Below are 25,623 nucleotides of genomic sequence, written 5' to 3' on the forward strand. Positions count from 1 at the left end.
TTCAGTGATTAATGAATTAATTAGCATTTTAACTAAAGTCTGCTAAATGGTAAGTAAATCATAGCTCTGTTTCTAGACTTTGTGGTTGTAAAATTGCATATTCTTATTCAATGGATGTGCTCCTGCGGACTTTTGAAGTTGCATCTGCTGGAAAAAGCATCTGGGGTTCAGAACCAGGAGCAACAGCGGTAATTTCTGTGTGTTCCTTTCATTCACAAAGGTAAAAATTATTTTGTTGATCTCTAAAACCAAGATGGACCTGCAGTGAATGCTCACTGGTGCTTTTGTTGACAGCAGAGTTCACCGGAGYCTGGGCATTTAGCTCTGCATAGACATATTGGAAGCAAGTGTGTTGCATAAGGAATACAGACTATAATCTGAGCACAGCTGAATGTGAGCATTTTTAAAAGGCAACACTGATCTGCCAGACCTTTCACTGGACAAGTGGGTTAAATAACGTGAAAAGACCCGAGGTTTTCAATTTTGATTGTCTGCATGCCTAGAATTGGTGGAGGGGGGGCGCTGTTTGCTCTGGTAAAGTAGAAATTGAGGAAAAAGAAATAAAGAAATGAGTATGCTCTAGACTTGGAAGCCCCTGGTACTGTCCCAACATAATTCCCTCTTTTCCTGTAGCTTTAGTCCCATTTTGTTTGTGCATTTCAGTCCCATCTAATGCTGCTAATTAGTTCCAGCTAGTGCTGGTCCAGCAATTTTCCTCTTGGAAAACAGAGTAAACATCTGAAATGAACAGTCTTATTTTTTAACTTTGATTCTGAAATATCATCTTCCTTTAAAACCAAAGATCAAAAGGCTGTCACAATTAAAAAAAGAAAAACAAACTTCTGATTGGAACCACTGCATTTTTATTTTGTACTATAAATAGAATTTCCCTCTATTTCCCATTCCCTTACACAAGTAAATGAAACGTGTAGCTGCATGTAACTCCATTCAGTAAAATACCAGCACAAATGGCTTTTAACCATGAGGTAAGCTAACTGTGTTTAGAAGGCACTCTGCATTTGGTTACAGTTGCATGCTTTACACTAGCATCTTGTGTTTGGCGATATTGCCATCTCTTCACATACTTTTTGGTGAACCCTACAATACATGAATGCTCCTCCCGAATCTAGGACTGACACCATCAAATTACTGTGCTTTGCTTCACTCTTCCCCAGCAGGATAGGCACGTAGGTGAACAAAATGGTGGTGTTTAGATATTAATGTGGTGATACTGAATTAAGATGTATATTACACCTTTTGTCTACAGAGCTGGTTTTCTCAGAGGAAGATTCCATCATTTAGTCATCTGTCCACAGTGAAACTGTCTGGCTTAACAACTTGCAGTTGACATAGCCAGCTTCTGCTGGCCATCTTGGAGTCATCTTGACCTTCAATCTCTCTAATGTCTGCTGTATACAGTTTTTTATGTGAGTATATGCTGAAGAAACTGTAGGCTCTGCTGAGTCTTCAGACTTAGATACTTCACTGGTTTAAGGCTTTTTGTCTTGTTTTTTGTTAGGTTGAGTGATTAAGTAAGACTGAAGAAGGGGATAAAGTTTTAATGTAGTCTTGATGAATGTGTTTTCACTATTGGTGGTGCTTTTCTGCAATATATCACAGCAGGCAGCGTGGCTTCATAGCATGCTTGTGATGGCTGGGGCAGTGGCTCTAGCATTTTGGAAGATGCAAAGGAGGGCAAGGATTTGCAGTGATCTGGTAGTCTAACAAGTGGTGCAGCTCTGACTAGCTGCTTTTAAGAAAAGTTTCTAAAGTGGAGGGAGCGCTGTGTAATTACTTCCAGACACCAAGACTGCCAACTCCTGGATTGACATCTCCTTGTTGAGGTAACTGTCATATTGAGCCATTGTTAGCCTTCCGCTCTTCAAGGCATCCTCAATTGAGAACTCTCTACCAGACTTCCTGTCAAGGATCACAGATGATTCCCCATTGGGACCCTTTATTGAGATCTCTTCCCAATCACATTCCTGACTCTTCAGTTTGACAAACAGGCTCCATTCAATGAGGCCAAGCCTATGAGCTTCCTCTGGAGACATCTCCTTGCCTGTATCAGGGTCAATGACCACGATAGAGCGCCTCAGGTGGTTCTCTCTTTGTTCCCTCTTGATAGCCACTGTCTTGAGGCGATTTTGGAGTTGCTCAATCTCTGCGTCCTTTTCTCTGGATAACTGCTTCAGATCATCTAACTCCCTTTCCAGAGCTTGGAATCTGGAGTCCAGGTTTATTCCACTGTCCACATGGGTCATGTTTCTCAGATCCCGAGCTTCTGTTGCTGTGAGTTCAATCTCTGACTGCAGCCTCCTTGTTTCCATCAGCAGGTTCTGTTTTTCAAGGTGTAGTCTGTGATTTTCCTCTCTTAATAAGTCTAACTCCTTTGATGACTTAGAGTTGTTGAATTCCACCTCGGACAACCTGGTTTCAAGCCGGTTGATATCTGCATCCAGCTCCCTCTTACGCCTACTCTCCTCCTCTAGATTGCTCTTCAGCTTTTGAATCTCATACTCTGTGTCTCCTTTGTCCACTTGGATGCTCTCTGAAAAGACCACTTTCTCTTTGACTTCCATCTTCTCCAAAGAAAGAAGCTTCTTTCTCAGGGCTTCCAGCTCAGTTTGCAAGACTTGTCTCCGGTGCTTCTCTTCCTCCAGCTCCAGCTTGAGGAGGGAATGCTCCTTCTCTTGCTGGGGATCTTGCTGCAGGATCACTTTCTGTTTCACAGTCACTCTTTCTGTTGTTTCCCTCTCTTGTTCTTCTAACTCATTCAACCTAATCTTCAGCCTCTGCACCTCCAGTTCAGCCTCTCTGCGTGCCTGTCTCTCTTTCTCAAGTTCTTCCAGCTGATGTTCTAACTCAGATCGCCGCCTCTGCAGCTTGCGGAGTTCTTCACGGAGGCAGTCGATTTGCTTCAGTTCGCTCTCAATGCTCTGAGAGAAGGAGCTGACTTCAGCTTTCAAGGCAGGATCTTGCTCATACTTTACTACTTCCTGTTGGACCACCTTCTCCTTCACCTGGGAAAGTTCTTCCTCCTTCTGTCTAATTTTCTCTTCTTGGAGTAGCCGCTCCCTCTCTAGGTCAATGTGTTTCATCTGTTCCTCTGCTAGCTGAATTCTCAGAGACTCTACCTCCTCTCTAGTCTTGGGGTCTTCCCGAAACTGCAGAATTTCTTGAACAACTTCCTTCATATGCACTTGAGGCTTGGTATCTTTCAAGGCTTGTATCTCTTGTTTCAGCTGGTAGATCTCCAGGTCAGCTCTTTCAATTGCTCCTGTCCTGTCTATGATTTCTTCCCGAAGTCGCTGTAGCTCCTTTTCAGTTTCTGGATCATTCTTGTACTTAATGACCTCCTTAATGACTTCTTTGACTTCTACCAGTGGCCCTCTGTTCTTCAGAGCAGCCAGCTCAGTTTGGCAGGTCTTCAGTTGTTCGTCACCACCCCGGCATCTTCTCTCCTGTTCTACCAGCTCCAAACGAAGGTTGGCAACTTCATTTTCAGCCTTAGGATCTGGGCGCACAATCTCACGCACTTTCTCCTGGACAACCACCTTGGCATTCTCCTCCTCTAGCAGCTGGATCTTCCTGAGCAGCTCAGCCTTTTCCCGCTCATTGGAACGACCCTTGGATTTCTCATCTTCATACTGGCGCCGAAGCTCATTCACCTCTCTCTCAATTGCTAAGTCTTTCTCCACCTTTAGCACCTCCTTGACAGTAATTTTGCCCTCAGCGATGGCCCGTTCCTTTTCAAGACGTTTGAGCTTGTCCTGGAGGAAGCTGAGCTCTTTCTCTTGCTTCTGTCTAAGGGCACTTTCCCTCTGTTTGGTCTCTTGCAATATCTGGAATTCCATCTCCAGCTGTGGATCATTCTGCAGCTTCAGCACCTCTTTCTCCATTACCTTCTCCTGCTCTTTGTTCTTCTCGCTGGACAGCACAGCAATTTGTTGGCGTAGAAGGATGACTTCGTTCTCTCTAGTGCCTTCCTGCCTCCTAAGCTCTTCCAGTTCTTCCTTGAGCTTCAGGATTTCATCAGCTTGAGCCTTATCTTGTTCAATACGTAGCACCTCTTTCACAATATATTCCTGTCCTCCTTCCCTCTTCTCGTGCTCCAGAACACGCAGCCTAAGTTTCAGGGCCTCCAGCTCATCCTGGAGCACCTGGTTTTTGCGCTGCTCTTCTGCTAGATTTTGCTGCATTTTGTGGAAGCTCTCATCCAGTTGAGGGTCAGGCACTTTTTTCAGCAGTTCTTTCTTAACTACAGTTTCTTGGGGCTTCTGGTTTTGCAGGTGGACAATGTTGTTCTGAATGGCTTTGATCTCTGCTTCTAGCTGCTGCCGACGCTGGGTCTCATCCTCAAGCTCTTTCTTCAGCTTCCAGACTTCTTCCAGAGGCCTTACAGATTTTTTGCTCTGGACAAAGTCTTGCATCACTTGAACCTCTGGCTGCTGTTGTTGAAAAAGAGCGTGTAGTTAAAATAACCAAAGGATCGTATTTGGTGCTTATTTTCAGTGCCTCCAGTGACAAACACTACATGAAAATGTGGATCTTGGCTAATGGAGGCTGCCTATTGCAAACACTGAATAGGGTGTATTTGCAAACAGGCTTCTCTTGAACTACTCTGTGAACTTCCAGCCAGGGAAATGCTTTCTGTATGGTATCTGTTGCTGTCAGAACAAAGGTTTCAGCCATAAGGGATACAAATCCCCCCCCCACACTTCTGGCATTGGTTTGGCAAGGAAAATGTTAAGAATGATGTGGCATTTCTTAGGATGAGGGGAATATGCCTGTGTGGGCACTAGGAAATGTAGAAGGGTTGTCTGTCTGATTTTTGGCAGATTGTTTAATTTAGGTTTCTGCCGATTAATAATTTTTAGGGCATGAAATGCTGAAATGTTTCCAGTTCAACTTGTAATAGTCAAGGCACATGTGGATATTATTTACATAAATATTCTTTCAGAATAGCATTGCCTCAGCCTATTGAAGGTAAATCATATCCGTTTGTCTGCTGCGTGCAGAGATCTGAACTGTAATCTACAATTGCAACGGAGTTGAACCCTCCCCCTGTCCCCAAACCACCCAGAAGCAATGGCTTTAGGAGCAGGCATATGTGGTAAGGCTGAGCTCCACGCTTCCTCTTGCTAAGCAAACACTGGGTAGTGATCAGTTACCTGCCGCAGGAGGTTCTGAGCAAATTCTAGATTCTGCAGCCTCTGTTTATTAACAGCATTTACTTCGGTGAATTTGGCTGCCAGAACAGCTTCCTAGGAAACAAAAATGCATTGAAAAGGTGGTGGAACCAGGGATGCTTGGTCAAGACTTGCTGAATAGAAACAAATGGCCAGGCCCAAAAGAAGTAACCCTGGGTGCTTTTCCAAAACCTTTCTGCAACAGTGATCTGATTAGCTTTGGGAAAAAAGGAGAGATTCTTGTGCGTGCAAACCGATACCCACACACATAGGCACAGTGGTCTCGCTTCCTTCTGCTTTTACCTGTATGTTCCTGCTCAAGACTTGCAAGAAGAGATACAACCAAGGAAGAACCAGGTAGACATTTTTGTTTGCCTGCCTCAATATATAGGATGAGTTTGAGGCAGGTAGCAAGCAGATCCTGCATAGATAAATAGTTTGCGCCCTGCTCTCCCCCTAAGTATACGTATCTAGCATTTCATCTTTGGCAGTGAAACCTCACACTCTGTTTGAAAGCCTTGGGAGGGGAAGGGGAAAGGTTTTTTGGTTTTTGGCTTTTTTTTTTTTTTTTTTTACTTTCCCCTTTTAGAAAGGAAATGCTGAATCCAGTATTTTCCCTCCCTCATTCTGGCCAGCCGAGTCCAGCCCAAAAAATGGATGGACTAAGAATGCTGAAAAATTCCTTCCTCCCCTCATCCCTATGCAGTGCCTTCTGAGGCTACTGACAATAAAATAATTGTTTTCAAAATCCTCTTTGGTCCCACAAGCTGTAATCTGCTTTAGTTTGCTACAGGTTACCACTTATTTACCTCCTCTTTCACTTTAGCAGCTGGAGATTGGAGCCTGGGCTTCTTGCTCATGTACCCATTCCGTCCATTCTCTAGGTCAAGGATGGATCGTAGCTTCTCAGCTTCTAACTCATAGTCCTGTGGGAACAAGTTCCCAGGAGAAAGGTGAGATTACTGGGTCCCCTTCACACGCAGATCCCTCCTGCACCCTGACTTTAATGACTTCTTCCCTTGAACTGTGTTTTCTCTTAGGCAAGTCACTGAGGATGGTGGGACCAGGAGCATTATTGGTAGGACCTCCCAGCAAGCTCTGAGTATTGCTCAGGTATTGCCTGTTGCACAGCCCTATTAATATACTAGCACAGCTCCATGCGTGTGCTCAAACTTTCAAGTTACATTACCAATACTGAGCTTTGGAGTAGGGACCCGCCTTTTACAGATAGGAGAACTGAGGCAGTCACATGGCATCTGACTGGCTAATGGCCACAGATGGAGTCAGTGTCAGAGCAGACGTAGCCTGGTTTTAGTGCCTCAGTGTTTTTGTGCAAGTGTACTAGGCTACAAAGGCTTTCTCTGGGCAGCTTTTTGTAGGATGTTAAAAATTGTCCCACGGGTAGAATCACAGTCCTTACCTTCACTGCCTGCTGGTATTGCTGAGCTGTGGTGGAGACTTTCTGCACCTCCTGTTCCTTGCTTGCAATGTCACTTAGGAGTGCCTAATATGCACAGAGACACACGTCAAAGGGAGCACAAAACCCAAACACTTCAGCCTTTTTGAGGTTTGTAATTAGAATTACAATACTGAGAATTATGCCTTGGTACTTCACGTATAAACAAGTCACAGACAGGAGAGTGGGACCTTACAGTGTAAAAATAAATCCAGTAAGTAYATTTTTCTGTTTTTCTGTTCAGGAGCTATCTGGATTCCCTTCATTATTTTTTAAATAATGTTGTTGCTTCTCCTCTCCCCCTTGGAGCCCAGGGCTTCCTCAAAAGCAATTACCGCTTGGTTCTTCAGCTTCACTTCAACTTGCTGAATGTTATCTGTCTCCTGCGGCTCGTAGTTAGGTATGTTGCAAAGGAACTGGTTGATTTTGTCATAGTTTGTGCGGTAGTTGGAATAGGCACTTCTCGCTTTCTGCAGGGTTTGAGTTCTGTAGGGAGAAAGTTCAGCTTCAGTACTGTCAAATCTGTTGTGTCTTCTGCAGACACCTCTTAACTGGACCCCACTTCCCCTTCCCCTTTACCCAAAAGACACAAATTTGTTTGTTTTCCATCCCCTTTCCTCTCCGAGCGAGAGTCTTCTGCAGGAATTGGTGGCACCTTGCCAGTATAAATGTAGGCAAAAATGAGAGGAGAAAGGACCCATGGGGCAATTGCAGGAAGAATCCCAGTGAATACTGGGCTTAAGTCTTTAGCAGGATAAGAAGGTACAAGATGTGACATGATCCAGGGAGAGGCAGATGTGAGAGGATGCGGCAGATGATACGCTCTTACCTTACCCATGTGGCGACCAGTGCACATGCTCTTACCAAAGTTCACATCTCTGTTACAACAGCAGTTAATCCTAGAGGCTGACCAGATCTACCCAGCCAGTACATGCCAAGAACCTCTCTCTCTTCTTCCTTAGACCTCTTGGAGGCCCTTCTGCATCTACTCATTCTTGTGACAGTGTTATGCTTCTTCCAGATTCAGTGTGGCTCCATCTTCTACTGTAAATATCCCAGCTCTCCAGGCTGGTCTGGTTCTAGCTGGTTCCTGTCCTAGAGTCTTACCTGTGGTCAATTTGTTTGCTGAGGTTGTTGAAGCGCTGGTTGAGTTTGTAGAGCTCAGCTTCCTGCCGCTCGATGTCAGGGCAGTGCTCTTGGAACTTGCTAGCCAGGGTGTTGGAGCATGTCTTCGTTTTTAGCAAGTTCTGTTCTGCTTCACTGAGCAAGAACCTTTTGGATTGGAGCTCGGAACCCATGGCCTGTGAAAGAAGCAGGAGAGAAAGGATCTCCAGGGTTATACACGTGCCAGACATTTGTCACTGTGTCCCACCAACTCCAGCATCTGCACTGGAGCTGCAGGAGATGTTAAGGAATAGTTGAACTGCAACAGTGCTGTGAGTTCTGGAGAAAAGCAAGTTAGAGGTGTGCTTTGTAAACAGAGCCATCTGGTAAATGTATTGGGGAAAGTGAGCTCTTATTCCCTTCTCTACCTGTTGTCTTTGAAAATAAGCGTGCTGTGTGAAAAATGTTTTGTGCTCCTCATGCAGACCTTAGGTCCTTTTCCTGCTAGTGCAGCAGCTCCAGAAGGAGCTATGAAAGCTTTTGCCTGCTATCCTGAACTTGTGGACTTGATGCAAAAGCTGAAGAAGAATGTGAAATTCTGGTCTAGCCAGTTCTTGGCCTTTGTAGAAGAAGGATCGCCAGTTCTGCTCAGTAGGTTTTCCCAGAGGTAACTGTTCTCAAAACCATGATAGGTCCATCTCTTTCATTTATCAGGCCTTTGCACTGCTTTTCCCAGACCATTTTTATCTTTTTCCTCTCCATTAGTCCTCAGTCAAATCAGAAGTACTCAACTGGCATTTGCTTTCTGGTTTGGGGATGGGAACAGTTTGCATTTAAGGTCTTTTCATAGGTTYTCCTCTCATCCCCACCCATGAGCACCTTCTGAGGTAGCACTCTGCAGGAAACTTGAGGAAAAGACTGCCTCGCCTCAGGTATGTGGGGTCACTGGACTTAATATAAGGTATGTGTAGCATCTCCAGCTGGGATATGTCATCCCTCTACCAACTGTTTGTCACTTCAACAGCAATTACCACAGCTTTCGGGAAGTGTTTCTCTATGGAGCATGTCAATAGGGTAGAAAACTGGCTGGAGAAAACACTCACCAATAGCTCTTCTTTCTTACGATCTACAACCCGCAAATCTTCTGGTACAGTATCATCTATGACCAGTTTGTTCTCATATGTAGACAGCAGGTCTCGGCCTTGTTGGAGGCTCCTCTCGAGGTGCGTGGCCACCTCAACTCTGTATGGACACAAGGGGAAAGGTGCTAAAGCATGCCTGAATCTGTCTCCTGCAAGACCCTACATTATGCCTGGTTCAAGTCATGACTTACTTTTCTTGGGCAGCATTGAGCAGCTGGACTACACGATCATACTTGTTGCTGGTGTCCTCCACCTTCTTCTTGACCAAGGTGGCACTGCCAGTGTTCGGCACAGATTCAATGAAGACCTCACACTCCTGGATCTTCCTTATTTTGTCTGGTTCAATGCGGCGGACCTCATTGGTGATGTTCTGCAGTAAGAATAAAATCTTTATAGCAACTGAATTACACCTTGCAATTATGTGACAAACAAGCTGACCCTTGGCTGTCTGGTATGAGACAGGAGGTCAGGCTGGGGTCCTGTGTTTGATGGCAGGTGCCTTTCAGCCCTATCAGGACAAAGGGATATGTTCTATTGACTTGTATCCAACACTGTTCTGGGGCAAGCCAACTAGCCCTTAGCAAGGAAACTCTGGCTGGGAAGGGACTGGTTCACACCAGCTCTAGCTCGGCTAAAAATGTGGACCGCTAGGCTCTGCAACGTTAAAGATGAATTTTTGACACTGCTTGAGCAGAGGTGTTGGACTAGATGATCTCTAAAGGTCCCTTCCAACCTCAGCTGTTCTGTGATTCTGTAAATTCTTGCCTGGACATCAAAGCACTGCAGACAGTTGGAGCAATTTGCTTTCACTTGTGGTGGCATTCGGATTTTGCCACAGCCCTGGGCAGGTGATGTAACCAGGGAGCTGAATTTCCCCCCAAAACAAGGGAAGTTTGTGGCAAGGAGCCTGGCTTAATTAGGGGTCTGAAGGAGAGGAAGGAAGCTGGATGTTACCAGCACAAGAGCCTAGTGGAGCCAGTGCTGAATTGTGCACAAGGAAAGAGAGTGCCCAGGACCACAGGTATTTTCTTGCTTCTCCTTTCTTAGCTGGTGATGGCAGTGGCAGAGTTAGTATACCTGCTATGCTCCAGGAATGAGGGCAGGAAAGGCAGGATCAAAACTTTAGGGTTCCCCTCTCTTTCTCTCAGCCCAAAAAAAGCAGCTCTCTGTCATTTCCTTCCCATTTAACCCTTCAGTGACAGAGCTGGGCCATGAACAGGGCAAAGATTTGACTTCTGAGGCTGCTCAAACGGCTGTTCCCCATCTCCACTGAGAGAAAGCAGCTAGTTGCAAACATCACATCATGCCTGCATGTTCCTGAGCTCAGGGAGTATCTACAGCACCTAGTACACCGGGCACCACCCTGGGTATCCCTTGGGAATATAGTCCCTGTATAGCACCATATGCCTGCTGCCACAGTGCCATACCTTCAGGTCCTTGGAGCGCTCAGTGCTGTCCTGCACAGCCCGACTCTGCTCCAGTGGGGGCCGAAGATTTGCTGTTATTGCTTTTTCCTGCTTGTCCAGGTCACTATTCACTTTCTCCAGCCCTGCCAGAAGCTGGCGCCCCTGAATCGATGCCGCATCTGGATAATGAGAAGGAACCAGGTTAGAACTGGATGGAAGCTGGGGCTAGACTTGGCCCCACTGTTGAGGAGCAGCCAGAGAGCAGAGCACGAGACCAGCATCCTTTTCTGCTCCCTGAGCCCTGCCTGCCATGACCGCAGCCTGGCCGTGCTGCTCCTGTGCACGTCCTGACCCGGCACCCAGCCACCATTCTCCCTGGGACCGTTACTAGACTGGAAACTGTCAGTGACATGCCCCCACCGCACCTATTCAACAGCCCAACTCCTCTGGCAATGAGAATGGACCATCTACAGGTAGGAGCCAAAGGCAATGCTTCCGAGCTGTCTGTGCATGCTACAGTCCCCTGTCTTTACATGGGTAGCAGGGCGCGGTGGTTTCTGCCAACAGGCAGAAGCCTGAGGGCATAGGCAGAGCCACTACCTGTGTCTGAAGCTAAGTTCAGGGCTACAGCTCCCTCTTTTGTGCGTGTATGGGAAGGGGCAAGCCAAAAGCTGCCCTTCCAGAGTCGCACCTCCAATGCTGTCTGCCTTTAGCCCCTCATAGCGCTGCTGGAGGATGTTCTTGCAGTTGGTAGTCTTCTCCTTCACGTTCATATACTGGTTGGCAATGCTGCAAAACAGGACAGCATGGATGAAAGGTTAAACCCTGGCCCTCGGTGCCTCTATCACCCTGTCACCCATACCGGGCTCTGCTCTAGGAATGAGCTGCAGCTCTGGAGGGACCTGGCCCCCCACTGCAGCCATGAAATGAGTCGGAGAGAGGCTTAGCTGGGGTCAGGTCTCTGGACCCTCGCCCCACGCTGGCAAATGGACAGAGCAGTGTCTTCACCCTGGAGGGGTGTTTGAGAGCAGGGGAGGCAGCACAGGCTCTGCCTGCTACCCCCATGTGTGAGAAGACCCCTATAATACCCCATGAGCATTTCTCAAGTCTGGCTCGCAGACAGACAGGCAGGGTCTCTTCTGCCTTAATTGCCCTCCAGAGGAGGGGGAACCTGGATGGCTCTGAGCTGGCCCACAAGGCCTGGAGGTCTCAGAAGGCAGGTGAGTGCCTCAGCCTCTGTTCTTGCCAGGTCAGACCTTACGTGCAAACAGGAGGGTGCTGGAATCCCCTCCCCTGGAGGAAGTCTGAGGTTTCAAAGAGGCATGCGTCACTGGGGGAATCAGGGCAACAGTCCCTCATTAGTACTGCCAGATGTGGTGCAGGAACAACCTGCAGCCTCTGCATTTGCCTGGCTTGTAGCTGCCTGGGCCGGGGGTCTCCAACCTGGGGCTCGTGGGCGCTGTGGTGCCTCCAAGATCCTCTGCCACTGCTTGCATCCCCAAGAAGTGCAGAGGGATGGCAAGGACAGCAGCAGTACTGCCCCAACATGTTCCTTGCTCAGTGTCACAGCCTGCGGCTGGTGCGGGTAACTGATCCACCCTCGAGCTCTAAAGCAAGAGTGGCTGAAGCTGCTGTGGCAGCAGGAGGGTCCGGCATGGCGCGGCCCAGCTGCAGCGAGGAGCAGGCTGGGCGGCACGTACTTGTCAGCAAGCACCACCGCTTCGGGGTCAGAGGGGGGGATCATGAAGCAGACTCCAGGGGCGCTGAGTTTTTGTCCTGAGCTGTCTGTCACGTCCCAAATGTCTCCACTGTTCTTCTGCAGGGTGTAGCGGGCTCCTCGGGTTATCTGGCCCTTGGGAACAGAAACAGTCATAGCAGCAGGTCAGGAAAAATGCATCCCGCTCTGCTCCACGCAGGCAGCCCTGGGGAGCAGTGCTTCGGGCAGGCGGGAGAGGCCTGTGGCACAATCCCTTCTCTCAGCACCCTCTGAATTCTCCGAGTATCGCCACTTGCAGAAACCTCTTGTGYCTCCTACTCCCTTAAGCCTCCAGGTACGAAGCCATGCCTCCTCTTGCAACAGCCACAGCAAGCAAAGTCCCACTAGGGCAGAGACGAGAAGGCRTTTCCAAGGCTGTGCTGTGGGTTTCCTTTTCTAAGACACAGGCAGCTGAGTCAGCCAGAGCTACTCTCTCCCCCCCAGGCCCCTGCTGCTCCAGTGTTGTCTCTCAGCTTTGCTGCCACATTGCTTCATTCAGTCTGGTACAAAAACTGATATTCCACTGGTGATGTGACAGTACAGGTGGGGGGGGATGCAAATGTGCCTGCTGGGACAACACTGGTGGTGGTGGTTTGAGTTTCTCTGGTCAGAAGCGTGCCTGGACGTCTTTAACGTGCCAGCCCAGGCAGCAGCAGGCGTGGGAGCGTGACAGAGCCGGGCTGTCRTAATCTCGCCAAGGGTGTGATAGGCACATTGTCTGCAGGAGGAACGGAGGCTGCATTTCCCCAGACCTGTCCTGCACTGCTCTTCCCAAGCTGCAAGACCTGCTTTCATATCTCTGCAAGCTGCACCCTTTGCCYTGTCCACACTGAGGGAGACATCACTGCTTGGACACTGGCAAAACCTACTCCTTAACCAGCTTTCTCTTCTGTTCCCTACTGCGCACCAAGGAGCCGAACAGACTGTTTCCAGCAGTGCCTCTGTGGCCCTCACGGGAAGGGTTGACTGAGGGAGACTTTACCTGCTCGCCTTCGTACTCGCAGAGAGCCTCCACGGGAATGGGCTGGAGCGGCATCTCCCGGCGGTACCTCAGGGGGAGAATGTGCTGGCTGCGCTCCTGCAGGGACTTCACCACAGCATCATACTTATCCAAGGCCTTCTCCTGGTCCTAGCACAGGGTGACAACCAAAACCAGTGCAGAGATGTGGGAAGAGTGAGGCAGGGGCTGCAGAGCTCCTGGGCCTTCCCAGCTGGTGAATGTCTGGGGAAGAGCTCATACAAGTGCTGGTGGAACAAAGACCTCAGAAAACGTCTCCTGGGTCCTGCTGTCCTGCTGTTACGCTCTTGCACTGAGCACTCTCCTCTACTCTTCTGCCTCTGCAACTAGACTGGGATTTGGGACCTTGGAACGACGTTCCACCATGGTTTTGCATTCCTCCAAAGCTAGGCCTATGCTGAGTTCGCGCTGCTGCTGCGCCTCGGCTCTAACCACCAGGCAGCAGTAGGCACTTCCTGGGCTACAGCCCACATCTGTGCAGCTGCATATTGATGTAATAACCCTGATCCCAGCTATCAGCTCTGGAGCCTCTTGCGACGGCTCTAGATCAGTTGCTCTACTTCTAGATGTGCAGGTGGGTATCCCACAGTGTTTACTGGGATGGAGCATGCAAAAGGAAAGGGATGGCTCTTAGAAAGAGCTCTCAGCTGTCCCRAGAGACATCAGGCCTGCTGTGGCATGCTTGGGCCTGGGCTGGGCCAGCTGCTCCACACAGCCGTTCCCAAGTGGGCGATCTCACAGCCCGGCTCTCTGCGGCACAGCTAGTTCCACAACCTCCTCTGGGAGCAGGTCTAATTATGCTCCCACCCCTTATGAGCACTAACTGAATGAGAGAACAAATAAAAACCAGCCCAGTGAGCAATTATGTTGCCATGGGAGAGGCAATCTCTAGCTGGAGGGGAAGGAAGAGTCAGGTGAATGCCGGGCGAAGGGAGGCAGCAGCGTGGGCCCTGCTGCTAGCCACGGTGAGAGCCACGCCAAGATGCCTACATGGSCAGGGATGTGCCTTCTGTGGGTGTTGCAAGGACCCTCTGGTGCCCACTGCCGCTACCACCATGCTTGCCTCCCCTTTTGGTCCTGGCTTCACTGAATACTCACATCCAGCTCCCTGAGGAGAGATTCAAGCTGGTATCTATCCTTGAACTCTGGGCAGAATTTTTGGTCCAAGTCTGTATCTACCTTCTTCAAGAGCTCCTGGGCATCCTTAGTGTCYTTCTGGAACTGCAAAAAAGCAAAATCTCTTGTGAGCGAGGGCCCCTGCTGAAAAATGTGGCAGMCCCTACAGTCCAGCATCCCGATCGTCACACTGCCTGGAGCAGAGAGAGCCAATGGGAGATATGACGGAGGTCTGAAAACTCAGAAGCGCATGAGAAAGAGAATGAAGAATCACTATTTGTCATGCTCAGGACATCAGAGCTAGAGGAAAGACAACCAGTGAAATAACAGGGCAGATTATTGCGTGCTCTCTTCCTGCAAAGTTGCTAAATCCTGCTTCTGACCCATCCTCCCCACCTTTAGTTTTGTTTCACTTGAACAGTGTCATGACCAAGACACCTTTCTGCATTGGGTCTCCCTGGCCTCTGTTGCCAGTGATGAGACAGAGCTGAGCCCTTCCACACACAAACCATCCCACAGGGCAGTTATTCTAGCAGATACTGAACAGGCACCTACAAAAGGCACGGCCTGGGCTGGGCGCTACAGTTCAACTTTGGCAAAAGATTCATCACGTCTTAAACACACCCAGGTTGTGGGAGAGGAATCCTGCCCGACCTGCTCTCCTGCAGAGCCTCCCTGGCTGTCAGATGCAATTTATCAAGCAGACATCTGTCTGCAGAGCTCAGCTGGAGCGGTGAGCCCTTCGCAGGGCTCCCTGTGTGGCGAACACAGCAGTGTGCTTTGTGCAGGTCAGATTTCCCACTCAGACCTGTTCTGCTCCCCCAAGGAACATGCAAAGCCGCCCCATGGCCTGGTTTGGGGGTAAGGTGACATAAGACTGGCTTGAGCCTTGCCATAAGCCCAGAGGGAAATTCCTCTGCCATCCTGCAGGCAGAGGATGCTGACACTGGACAGCAGCTCTTGAACCTTGGCAACAGAAGTGGAGACTTTCTGGAAGTTATGCTTTGGCCAAGCAAATTATTGTGCTTGRCATTTGAGCAATTATGACTTGTGTTATATCAGGTCAAGGCTGAGGACCTAATAATTCTCCTAGCTTAAAAGCTCCTTAGACTAGAGGACTAAATCTCTTCTGCCTTGTTTCCAGAGTGCCAGGGGTTTGTTCATACACTGGCCCAGCATCTACCTCCTAGGGTGCACAGAGCAGACAACAGTGCCTCGCTAGCGCCAAGGATCTGGTACCTTGTGGAAGTCCTCCATGAACTTCAGATGGCTCTCCTCACAGATCAGGAAGTTGAGGTACTCCTTCCAGTCCGCGTGGACTGCCTCAATGTGAGCCTGTAACACAGCGCAGCGTCAGAGCCCGGGGGCAGCAGGGTGGCATTAGCCACACATGCACCGCGCTTCCCAGGGAGCAAGGTGGAAAGTTTGCTCTGCGGCCAAGCTCAGCCCACTGGAGTGAAAGGACTTGTGCTAGGGGTGAACCTAAGCTGGCCAGCAGCAAGTACCAATTTCCATTTTGAGCAAACAAATCCTTGGCTGCCTATGAAACCAGCCAGAAGCTCTTGTTACAGAGCTAGGATGGGAATACAACRGAGATAGTCCAAAACTGGGGTGCTTTGATGGGATTGTGGGGAACAGTGGAAGAAAGTGGCAAATTCTGTGGCCATATGTCCAACTTCCCATCAAATGTGGAACTTCATAATGTAATTTATCCTTTGTGGAGAGTCAATCTATAACCACTACAGGACTAATGACAGTGGGAAGAGCTACTTAGATTTATCTCTGCTCYTTTGATTCTGTTTATACACTTGCAAGTGAAGGATGCTTTTCCCGTTTGGCATCCCAGGAAGTAATTCAAGTGTTGCAATAGCACAAAGTCCCACACGGGACAAAGGCTAGGTGAGTCCCCTCTAAGCATGCAGGGAAGCCAGAGCTCACCTCGATRGCATTCTTCCCAGGGTGATTCTGGGCAAGCAGCTGATCTCCATCCGCGTGCAGCTTGTTGATGGCCTCCTCCTTCTCTTCTAGTTTCCGGTGGATGAAGTTCTGCAATGAGARGGGACCTTGGCTTAGTCCTATGTCAAAGCTGCTTCAGACTAAAAGGGCGTGAACAGCTCCACAAGACTGATGGCCTTGTATTCCCCTACTTGCGGATGTTGCTAAGATCTCTGGGTTTGATTATTACCAAGCTAACGCTGAGCTAAGGAAGAAGAGAACTAGGAACCTGTCAAGTCTCCTCTTTGCTTAAGCATCCAGCACCTTTATTTCTGGCAGGAGGTAAGGATTAACGTTGCTATTTATATTCTATCATCTGTAAATCTCAAAGTGCTTCATGATGGAATGGAGAAACTGAGGCMCAGGGAAGGGATATTTCCTGCCTCTGCCCAACCTCCAGTCTGCTCCCCTGGCTCTGTGCCCGCGTGCATTGCTGTAATGCCTCCAGCCTGGAAGGCTGGCAGACGGTGGCTGGCACGGGGGCAGGCTGCACACAAGCGTGCACAAACCTCGTATTGGCGGCGCCGGCTGGGGTAGTCCAGGTTGTGGTCGCTCCAGTCGTAATGTGTCCTGTCCTTCGCCTGCTGATCCAGCCAGTAGAGCTTGTTTGTGCAACGCTGCATGTAGTCCTGCAGGGAATTCAAATCCTGCTGCCGCTGCTGGGAGCCAGCCTGTTAAGTGAAGGGTTAGAGAGAGCTCAGCCCAAAATTCCTTTCTCCCCTTGCCCTCTCCTCCACGGGGCAGAGTTGTCTGCTGAGGGCGCTTGGCTCCCCCAGCAGAGGCACCCTGTAAAGGGCTCTTCCCACCCCAGCCTCACCCTGATGCCACCCAGCCTTTTTCCAAGGCCCCAGAGGTGTCTCTTACCAGCAGTTTCTGATATTTGGTTTGGAGGTCGCTTGTGTGGTCCTGGTAACAGAGAAGAAAAGCAAGCGTTAAGGGCATGTCTCCAACGAGCAGAAGTCCAAAGCAGGTTGGATGAGGGAGGGGGATGTGGATTTTATAGGATTTGCCCCATTGTAAAGCTAGGCTCAGTGTGCGATGCTCAGCTCAGAGCTTAGGAGTGGATCTGGACACTCACACAACCCCATCTGGGCTCTGACAGCTTGGGAGCTGCCCATCGTCCCACCTGGGCGAGCTGCCTCGCTGCCCTCGCCTTCGTCAGTGGCATGGGCCCCCCTCCTGTGTCCAGGGCCACCCCCGTGGGGCAGTGCCCGAGCTGGCGGGGAGAGGGAGGAGAGCTGACCTTGCTGCCTTCCTTGGTGATGTGTGGGCCGATGGCCATCACCTCGTTGTGGAAGATGTTGTGCTCTTCTACTTGGCTATTGACCAATGGCAGGTCAGTCCCGAAGCCCTTGCCACTCAGCATGTCCTGCGTCGTGCAAAATTTAGGGTTAATGATGGGAGAAAAGAGGCAGAGCAGATAGGGTCTGGGAAACTCCCCTTTTGTGCAGGAGAGACGATGCAGAGCTGGGCTTGGACAGGTTCGGCTGAGGGATGTGGAGCTACAGATGCTACCAGGAAAGTCTTATGCCCTGCAGGTTAACCTCACGCCCTGGGTTCAGGGCTGGTCACTGTCCGCATGCTGAGGTGGCGTGCGGGAGTCCCCAGAGCAACAGAGGGATAGYGAAACTGGCTGTGAAAACAGCCCGAATAACTTCATGGCCCCTGCACAGGCACCCAAAGCAGTGCAGCCGGGGTGCGAGCCAGCAACCCGAGGGTGCGTTACAAGGGGTCAGCAGTGGCAGGGTCCCTGGTGAGCGCGCGGTGCATGCCATGGACAGAGCTCTCAGGCCTCCTGGCTTCTCGTGCCTGCAGGGAGGTTACTGAGACAAGGGAGCCAGGCTCTTTACAGTGGTGCATGGTGGGAGCCGTGAGGCGGTATGAGAGACAACAGGCATAAACGGAAACAGGGGGGGTTCAGGCTGGATATAAGGAGGCCTCTTCACTGTTGGGACAGTTGAGCATTGGAGCATGTTGCCCAGGGAGGGGGTGCAGTCTCCATCCTCGCTGGTGCCCTGCAGTGATTTGCCTATGCTCATCCAGCAGGGCAGTGGCCAGGCCGAGCCCAGGAGCCAGTCTCCCGAGTGGCCGGCGGGGGCATTCCCACTGAGCCACACGATCCGCCAGAGCTTTTGAGCGTTCGGCCCAGATGCTRCCTGCATTGCTGCTTTAAGCATTGATTCCTAGCGCTGCTGCAGCTGTGCTGCCTGGCCTTTTCCTATCACCGCTGGCACCCTTCGTTACCATCCAGCACCCCATGTTCTTCCCATCTGCTCCTTTGCACTCCCTCCACCATGCTGGTTGCTGCTTGCATGGGTGTGAGACCCTGTCTTCTGCCAGGCACTGCTGCTGGCTGGGTAGGTGTCACTGGTGTAATCTCAGGCCCCCTTGGTACCTGTTTCTCCTCGATCACTGTCGACCAGTTGACCTGGGGCTCGATCTGCTGCAGGGGGAAGTTGTAGATCTGGTCGTGTTTCACACGCAAGTTTGCCACTCGTTCCTTCAGCTGCCGGATGCTGTGGGAAGGGAAAGATGGGGGTGGGATGCAGGATGTGGGCATRAGCCAGCCCTGGCAGTAATTTCAGCAGCTCTAGGCGATCCCCTCCCAGCCCTCCCATGGATGGGCAATGCCCGAGCAGACTGCCCTTAGGAGACCCTGGAGAACATAGCACTGCCAGGCAGGGTGGGAGCAACTGCGGAGTTTGTTCCACATTGTGCAACCAGCTGGGGAGCGAGAGGGCAAAGGCTCCTGCACACTGATCCTCTGCCAAGGGCTGCTCAACAAAACCTCCAGCTCAGAGCAGGCCGTAGCGGGGGAGAGCACAGCCTCCCTGCCCACCGGGCAGATACGGCCACAGGGGCTCTGTGCAGAGCCTCGCACATGGCTGCGGGCAGGCGTGCAGTGATCCTTGCCTTCTGCATATGTGTGCCTGAGGACGGGTGCAGGTTGTGAGCATCAGGCTAACGCAAGTCGCCAGGGCTGGGAGGCAGAGGAGCCCGCAGTACCTCCCCCAGSTCCAGGTGGAAGCTGAGCAGACCTCCTGGAGAAGAGGCCTCCCACCCCGCGAGGGACTGGGAACAGACTTCCTTCTGTGGTACTCACTCTTCGGTGATCATTTCACCCTGGGGGTGCTTCATGTGCTTGGCAATTGCCGCATCCCCATCCAGCACGTAGAGCAGCTTGTCCGACTCGGTGAGTTTCTGAGCCGTGAGGTCCTTGTACTGAGCCAGCTGGCAGGCCTTGATCTTGTGCAAGTCCTGGGGAGGCAACAGAGAGAGAACTGGGAGTAGAATGAAGGCAAACAATCACAAAGGAAAAAACGAGAGCACCCAGCTGCCCACTGCACAGAGCTGGCCTGGTCCATGCTGGGCTGTGGGATGGGCGAGTGCACACRTGTAGCACCGCTGAGCCAGGTCCTCCCCCATGGATCACCTTTTGTACTGCCACTAATGTATTTTGCTTTCTCCTCATGTATGTTAGCCCTGAGGAAGAGYTGTGGCTAGTGGAGACTACATTGCCTTTGGATGCACCATGTCATCATCTGAGAAAATGAAGATGTTTCAGGCCCCTTCTCCTCCATCACAGCTGCCTTTTTACTGCAGATCCCTGCTCTGCGCAGTAGTATCCTGCCCTGGATAGAGAAGACTCTCAGGGCCACATCATCTCTCACAGACTTCCAGCTTCTTCCTGTAACCCTGAGGAACCTGTACCTCCCTCTGTTACAGAAAGGCAATCCCGGCCAGGGTGAACTCCTCCGGGCAGGGTGAGTGCATGCACATGTGGTAGGACAGACGGTAAAAGCACCGAGAAGCAGGACAGGCTGCTGGAGCCCGGCTTGTGGCTGGAGAGCGATGCTGCACGTGGACTGGCGGTGCAGAGGACTCTGCAGGGGGTGCGTGGAGGAGGCGGGCGGGCGGGCGGGAGGACAGGGGAGGGAGCCTGCCTAGGGTGTGTAAGGACATTGCATACTCACACTCTGCATTCGGGAGTCAGTCTCCACAATGTTTTTCTCCACCTGGTCGGCATTTTTCTGCAGGCGTTCGATGAGCTCAGTCAGCTCTTTGCTGGAGATGCTGGAGAAGAGGGTCAGAGAGAGGCACTTGTCACCCCATGACCCCAGCCCCGAGCCGCCGCCGGGGCTGCTCTCGGCGTACCGTGACCCCGTCCTCCCGCAGCGTGTGCAGGGGTGGCTGGGGGCCAGCCGTGCCTGCCAGGCGCTGCAGCTGCGCGTGACTCACTGGTGCCTTTCTAACACTTTCCAAAATACTCGGCTGCTCTGCCAGGAYGGGGGTGGTGGATGGGGACTTACTATCCCCCACACAGCGAGAACAGGCGTCCCCACCTTAGCCAAGCCTGGCCCTCGTTCGGATTCGATGCAAGCAAGGACGAGGGCTGTTTGCTGGAGAGAGAGAAAGAGAGAGAGAGAGGGCGGCTCCCGCAGAGAGTGGGAGCACGAGCCCCTCTCTGCCAGCAAAGAGGACCCCAAACTGCAGGCATCCAGGCAAGAGGGCCTGTTTGGCGAGGCAGCTGCCTGCACACTGGGCCTGTGCTTCTCCCTGGCCTGGCGTGCAGCCCTGGCCGCATCCCCACCTCGGCCCAGGGCTCACGTGTTCTGCTGCGCAGAGCGCCCGGCAGCAGGCACTGCCCTGCGCGCGTCCGGCACCTGCCTGCAGCAGCCCTGACTCCCTCAAGAGATGGCACCTGCTCTGCAAGTTAGTATCCACAATTTAAACCAAATAAAAGGAGACAGGACAGCACCCATTCCATCTACTCTCAGGCAGTCTGTCTCTTGCTAGGCAATATTTTTCATCCCCCCCTACACACGCCCAGGATAATGGTGTTGTCCAAGCCTCTCTCTGTGTTTGCAGCAGTGCTGATGGGGACGAGGCCACCTTCTGTTTGCTCCATGCTAGGGGGGATTGCGTGGGGTCGGCCAAATATTCACAGTCATACTGCAGAGTGATATAGCAGGCTGTGCTAGAGCAAGTTCTTCCACTAGCACACGAAACAACCCGTGACAGTTTCTGCATAGCTATGATTGTTTTAAACATTTCATCCTCCCTCTGTTAGCTTGGCTGCAAGGGGAGAAGACGAAGAGCAGCCTGAAGTGTACCAGGTCCATTTCCAAATGACAAGTACACTCCCAACGATGTGCTGGGCAATACCTGCAGCTCTCCTGCTGGTGAGTCCTGGCCTGCTTTGAAAACTCGAGATAGAAACCACTTTGCTCAGAGATGAATCACAGCAGCACTCTCCCAGCAGCAACACCCCTGCACGACAACTTTGAGCAGGAAATGCAGGACGCAACGCCCACCCACAGCTCTCAGGGTAACTTCACAAGAAAGGTATAATTAGTTGTTCTGGCATGTGCCCAGAACGCCAACGGCCACACTCCTACTCTTGAAAAAAATGCCATGGGCTCCTGAATGGTCCCATGCAACTTCATAGTTCACAGAGCAGAGTCTAGGCCAGAGAGCTGGGAAGGCTGGAGTTCGTGGCCCATCCGTGATTCCTGTTTGCCATGTGGACTTAAGCCATCAGTTAAGTGTTGGCTCACTCCAATCCCAACCATCTATAGAGTGGGGATAATAAGCCTTAATGACTTTGTTATGTGGTGGTAGAATTAATCTTTATATGGTGCTTAAAAATGTTAATTGCCATTATAGCTGCCAGTAGACAAGGCATGTGTTGCCTGCAAAAGCTGGTTCCCCAGCAACCCAAAGGGCAGTAAGCCAGGCTGGGGTCTGGTAAGAGCAGTTATCTGGAGGAGCATCAGCATCCCAACCTGGCTTCCTTACAGCATGGAGGGCTCCTGCGGCAGCCCTTCATCCCCGCGCTGACAGCCCAGCGCTGGCAGCTTCTCCAGCACAGTCCTGAGGGTCTGGTGGCAGGTAAATCCCTAATGGGGCAGGAACCGAACACGTAAGCTTGGTCGAGGAAACCGAGCGTGACCCACGTCCTCCCTCCTTCCACAGAGAGGTGGCTCAAAGCTGGGAATGAAAATGGCCTGTCAAACCGCAGAGGTCAAGGCAGTCCTCTTTGCCAGTGGCTTCCCTGGACACGTGCCCTTGCTCAACCATCAGCAGAGGAAGACCAAGAGGCGGCCTCAGCGGTTCCTGTGCACCACGTAGCCTCCGGCAGTGGCGTTCCTCTCAGCCTGCTGCCTTTTCGACACGGGCGCTGCAGGGAAGAGCCAGCCTCCCCTCCTGGCACTACTGCTGCATTTCAGAGCATGGTCCTGTCAGCTGTGGGTCCATCTTCTTCAATGCAGCAGGAAGAAAACTCAGCTCGGTGCCTGCTCCTCCGTGCCTGGAACGCACTGCAGGAGACTTGCAGCGTGTGACAGATGCACTATCGCTCATGCTTCCCTTAGTTCTGGCCTGGGCAGGATTTACACTGTTTTTTTTTTATAGAAGCTGTATCATCAGAATGCTACTTAGTGTGGCTGGTGGTTAGTGTCTGCCACCACTCTTAGTGCCTGCCTGGCACCTTCTGATTAACAAAAAAAAGCACTACCATAATTGCAGAACCTCTTGCATCAGCAGAAATGAATGCAATTTCAGAGCAGAGAAAAAGCATGTGCTTGGCTCTGCAGGAGGTTAAAGGCTGCTCTTCACCCTGGCCCAGCTCAAGGCACCCTGAGCAGCACAGAGCAAGGTCTGCAGAAAGGCCACAYGCACAGACAGCCTGCGGAACAAGGGAGCAGCGAGCTGCATGCAATTGCAGCAGCTCTCAAGCAGACGAGGTGGCTGGATGCATGTGCATCCACGATGGCGGTGTGAGTTGCACAGCCAGCTGTGGGAACTGCAAGGGTGAGTACAGTTTTCCATCGGTAAATAATCACATTTGGAGGATGCAGGTGTGCATTGAGAGAGCAGCTGCCTGGATCCTGCTAAAATAGTAGAAAAAAGCTCTTCCAAATCAATTTTAGAGTTTCTTCTAATCAGCCGTCAATGAGCTCCAGGTTCAGAGAGCTCTCACCACACAGGCAGTGGATTCAAATAGCTGGGGGATTATAAGGCCCTGTGGTCCTAGTAAGATAAAGCAGTGCCCTCTGTGAACAAACCCAAGCAGCCCGGTTTAACTGGATGTATGGGGTGCTCAAAAAGCGACGGAGGATGAAGGTTAGATTGTCCATTTCATTGTGCTGGGCTCCTGTCCATTGGATACAGCCAGCCTGGCATTTAAATGATTCTTCAGGACCAGTGCTGACAGCCTTGGGGAACTGCTGGTGTTAAAGACGGGCTGCGGGACCCAGCGCTCTGACTGCTGCTGCTAAGCGCATCGGTCATATCCCTTGTACCCTCTTAAAGTTCCTTGTTTAATGCCAAGTGCTACAAGGATGGGACCTGATCGTTCCATGTAAACCAGGAAAAATGTCAAATGAAATCAGTGGAGTGAAAGTGGTTTGAAGCAGGATGACTAAAAAGGCATTATATGCACATGTGCATTCTCGCRTGTCCAGATGATGGTTATTGCTCAGCATGAGTCACAGATGAGAACTGGCCCTGTACTGCTGCATCACCAGCAGGGCAACAAGGTTAAGAAATCTTCCCAACCACAAAGGAGCATTTCTCATCTCTCACTGGTGAACTGGAGGCCAAACTACACTTCAAGGGTGGGACAGGCTAAATTTCCAGGTGTAGGCTGGAATTTATAGCTGCAATAGTAGTAAGCTGAACTGGCACTGACCGGGGCTCCGGAAAAGCTGGTAGGGCTTGCCAGCTTGTCTCTGTATTTGCCAGCTTGGTCTCTGTATTTTCTGACAAGCCCAAGGATGAATCTTCAAGATTTAAGTGGATCTATAGTGTGGATAGGAAAACCATCTCTAAAGGCAGAAGTAGTCTGGGGCTTTTCTAGTTCTGTTTTTAACTGTAACAAGGAAACTTCTAAATTGTATGGGGGAAATAAAAGGAAGCAAGGGCTCAGCTGGGATCCATGCAACCCTGCATTTCATGCATGGCTCTCAAAGATGTTGCTGCTGAGCTGGTCTTGCAGAGCTGCAGCTGCAGAGTTGAGCTGGAGACGCTCAGCCGAGCCCCCCATGATCGCTCGGAGAAACAAGTCTGAACTGCCAAAACTGATCTCCAGTGCCGGGAAACAGAAAGTGTGCAACACCCAGGCCATGACCCTCTTACTCAGGTATTGGCTTTGCCAGGAGTTTCCTACATGGAAACTGGATTTCCTCACTGGTGCTGAAACAGCCAGGAGAGGGTCCAGGTTCTGGACGATCTGTCAGGGCAAGGATTCGCCCCTCGCTCCCTTCTCCCCACTCCTCCCCAGGAGAGACCTCCAGGTCCCAGGCACAAGCTTCAACCACCGCGCTGAGCCGGGGCTGTCTGCGCTGCTGCAATCCGCCTTCCCGAGCTCGCGGCGCCGTTTGCAGCGCTGCCGCTGGCCGTTTCTCCCGGACCCTCCCTGTTCCTGTGAGTCAGACAAGCCAGCGCTGGGGGCAGAGCGTGGGCCGCCCGCCGCCCCCTCCCCGGGCAGCCCCCACGGCCCCGGCGCATGGCTCCCGCCCCGGCAGCGCCCCGAGCCAAGGGCAGCCTCTGCTCACTCCTCCTTCCCCAGCGCGGGCGGCGGAGCGGCTTCCCCGGCTCCGCGCAGGGGTACGGCTCTGCCCTTCGCGTCTCTCGCCTAGCCCCCGAGCGCCCGTCTGCGCCTCCGCGCGAGGCATCGCTCTTCCCTCTGGGTGGAGGAGACACCGGCAGCACCGCGCTGGGACTAAGGGACTGCGCTAGCGCAGGGACCAGAAATGGATCTTGGTGCAGGGGAGGCAAGGGGAAAAGCTGATGCTAGAGGGCCACGTTTTCCTGCGTCAGAGAGGAGAGTTGGCCGAGTAGCTCAGAAACTGCTGCTTACACCTACAGGTGCGTTGTTAGAGCYGGTAACCAGCAAGGAGGAAACGCAGAGACACTCTGCAGAGCTCGCTCGGAGCAAGCGCAGACACGCTCTGTTACAGTGTTGGCATCGCTCTGCTATTCATGCCCTGGCTTTCCTGACGCACGCAATGGGAGATGTTTGCCATCTCCACCTCTCCAGTTATGCGAGCGACTGAAGCCTAAGCACCAGCACAGTTAGTGACTGTCACCAGCTGAGGCTTTGGTTTAAGAAAACCTAATAAAAACCTCCCAGGGAACTTGGCTCTCTGAACAGCGGCTGAGGGAAGCCACCCCTTCGTGCCCAGTCTCGCAATGACCACACCGCGGGACAGCGAATGGCAAGGTTACTGCATGCGCTCCAGCTCAACCCCAGCTGCCGTTTCAATTGTAACGAGATATCTTATTATTTTTATGCCACTTAATCCACAAATGTAACCTGGGCAGTAACAATCTGAGAAGATCAGTCCTATTAATAAGCTCCTTGTTTCTCCAATACCTTGGAGATATCAAGGTATCGGAGATACCAGCACACCTTGTGTGGACATGAGTGCCCAT

General features: G+C 51.4%; 1 protein-coding gene across 1 annotated transcript; it reads right to left on the reverse strand.

Annotated features, from left to right (window-relative positions):
- Positions 1–1,639: 1,639 nt before the first annotated feature.
- PPL (periplakin) lies at positions 1,640–25,623 on the reverse strand. The gene is made up of 23 exons (XM_026063849.1): positions 25,565–25,623; positions 20,529–20,585; positions 20,160–20,259; positions 19,289–19,443; positions 18,581–18,701; positions 17,429–17,554; positions 17,050–17,091; positions 16,695–16,856; positions 16,129–16,236; positions 15,430–15,525; positions 14,173–14,295; positions 13,039–13,185; positions 12,001–12,152; positions 10,992–11,089; positions 10,322–10,479; positions 9,086–9,264; positions 8,856–8,994; positions 7,756–7,949; positions 6,984–7,134; positions 6,613–6,696; positions 6,002–6,118; positions 5,175–5,267; positions 1,640–4,451 (listed from the first exon to the last, which is right to left on the reverse strand). The coding sequence occupies exons 1-23, from the start codon at positions 25,621–25,623 to the stop codon at positions 1,767–1,769; spliced, it is 5,346 nt and encodes a 1,781-aa protein (XP_025919634.1). The 3' UTR covers positions 1,640–1,766.

This window comes from Apteryx rowi, unplaced genomic scaffold (genome assembly GCF_003343035.1).
Source record: "Apteryx rowi isolate R43461 unplaced genomic scaffold, aptRow1 scaffold_202, whole genome shotgun sequence".
NCBI classification, from domain to species: Eukaryota; Metazoa; Chordata; class Aves; order Apterygiformes; family Apterygidae; genus Apteryx; species Apteryx rowi.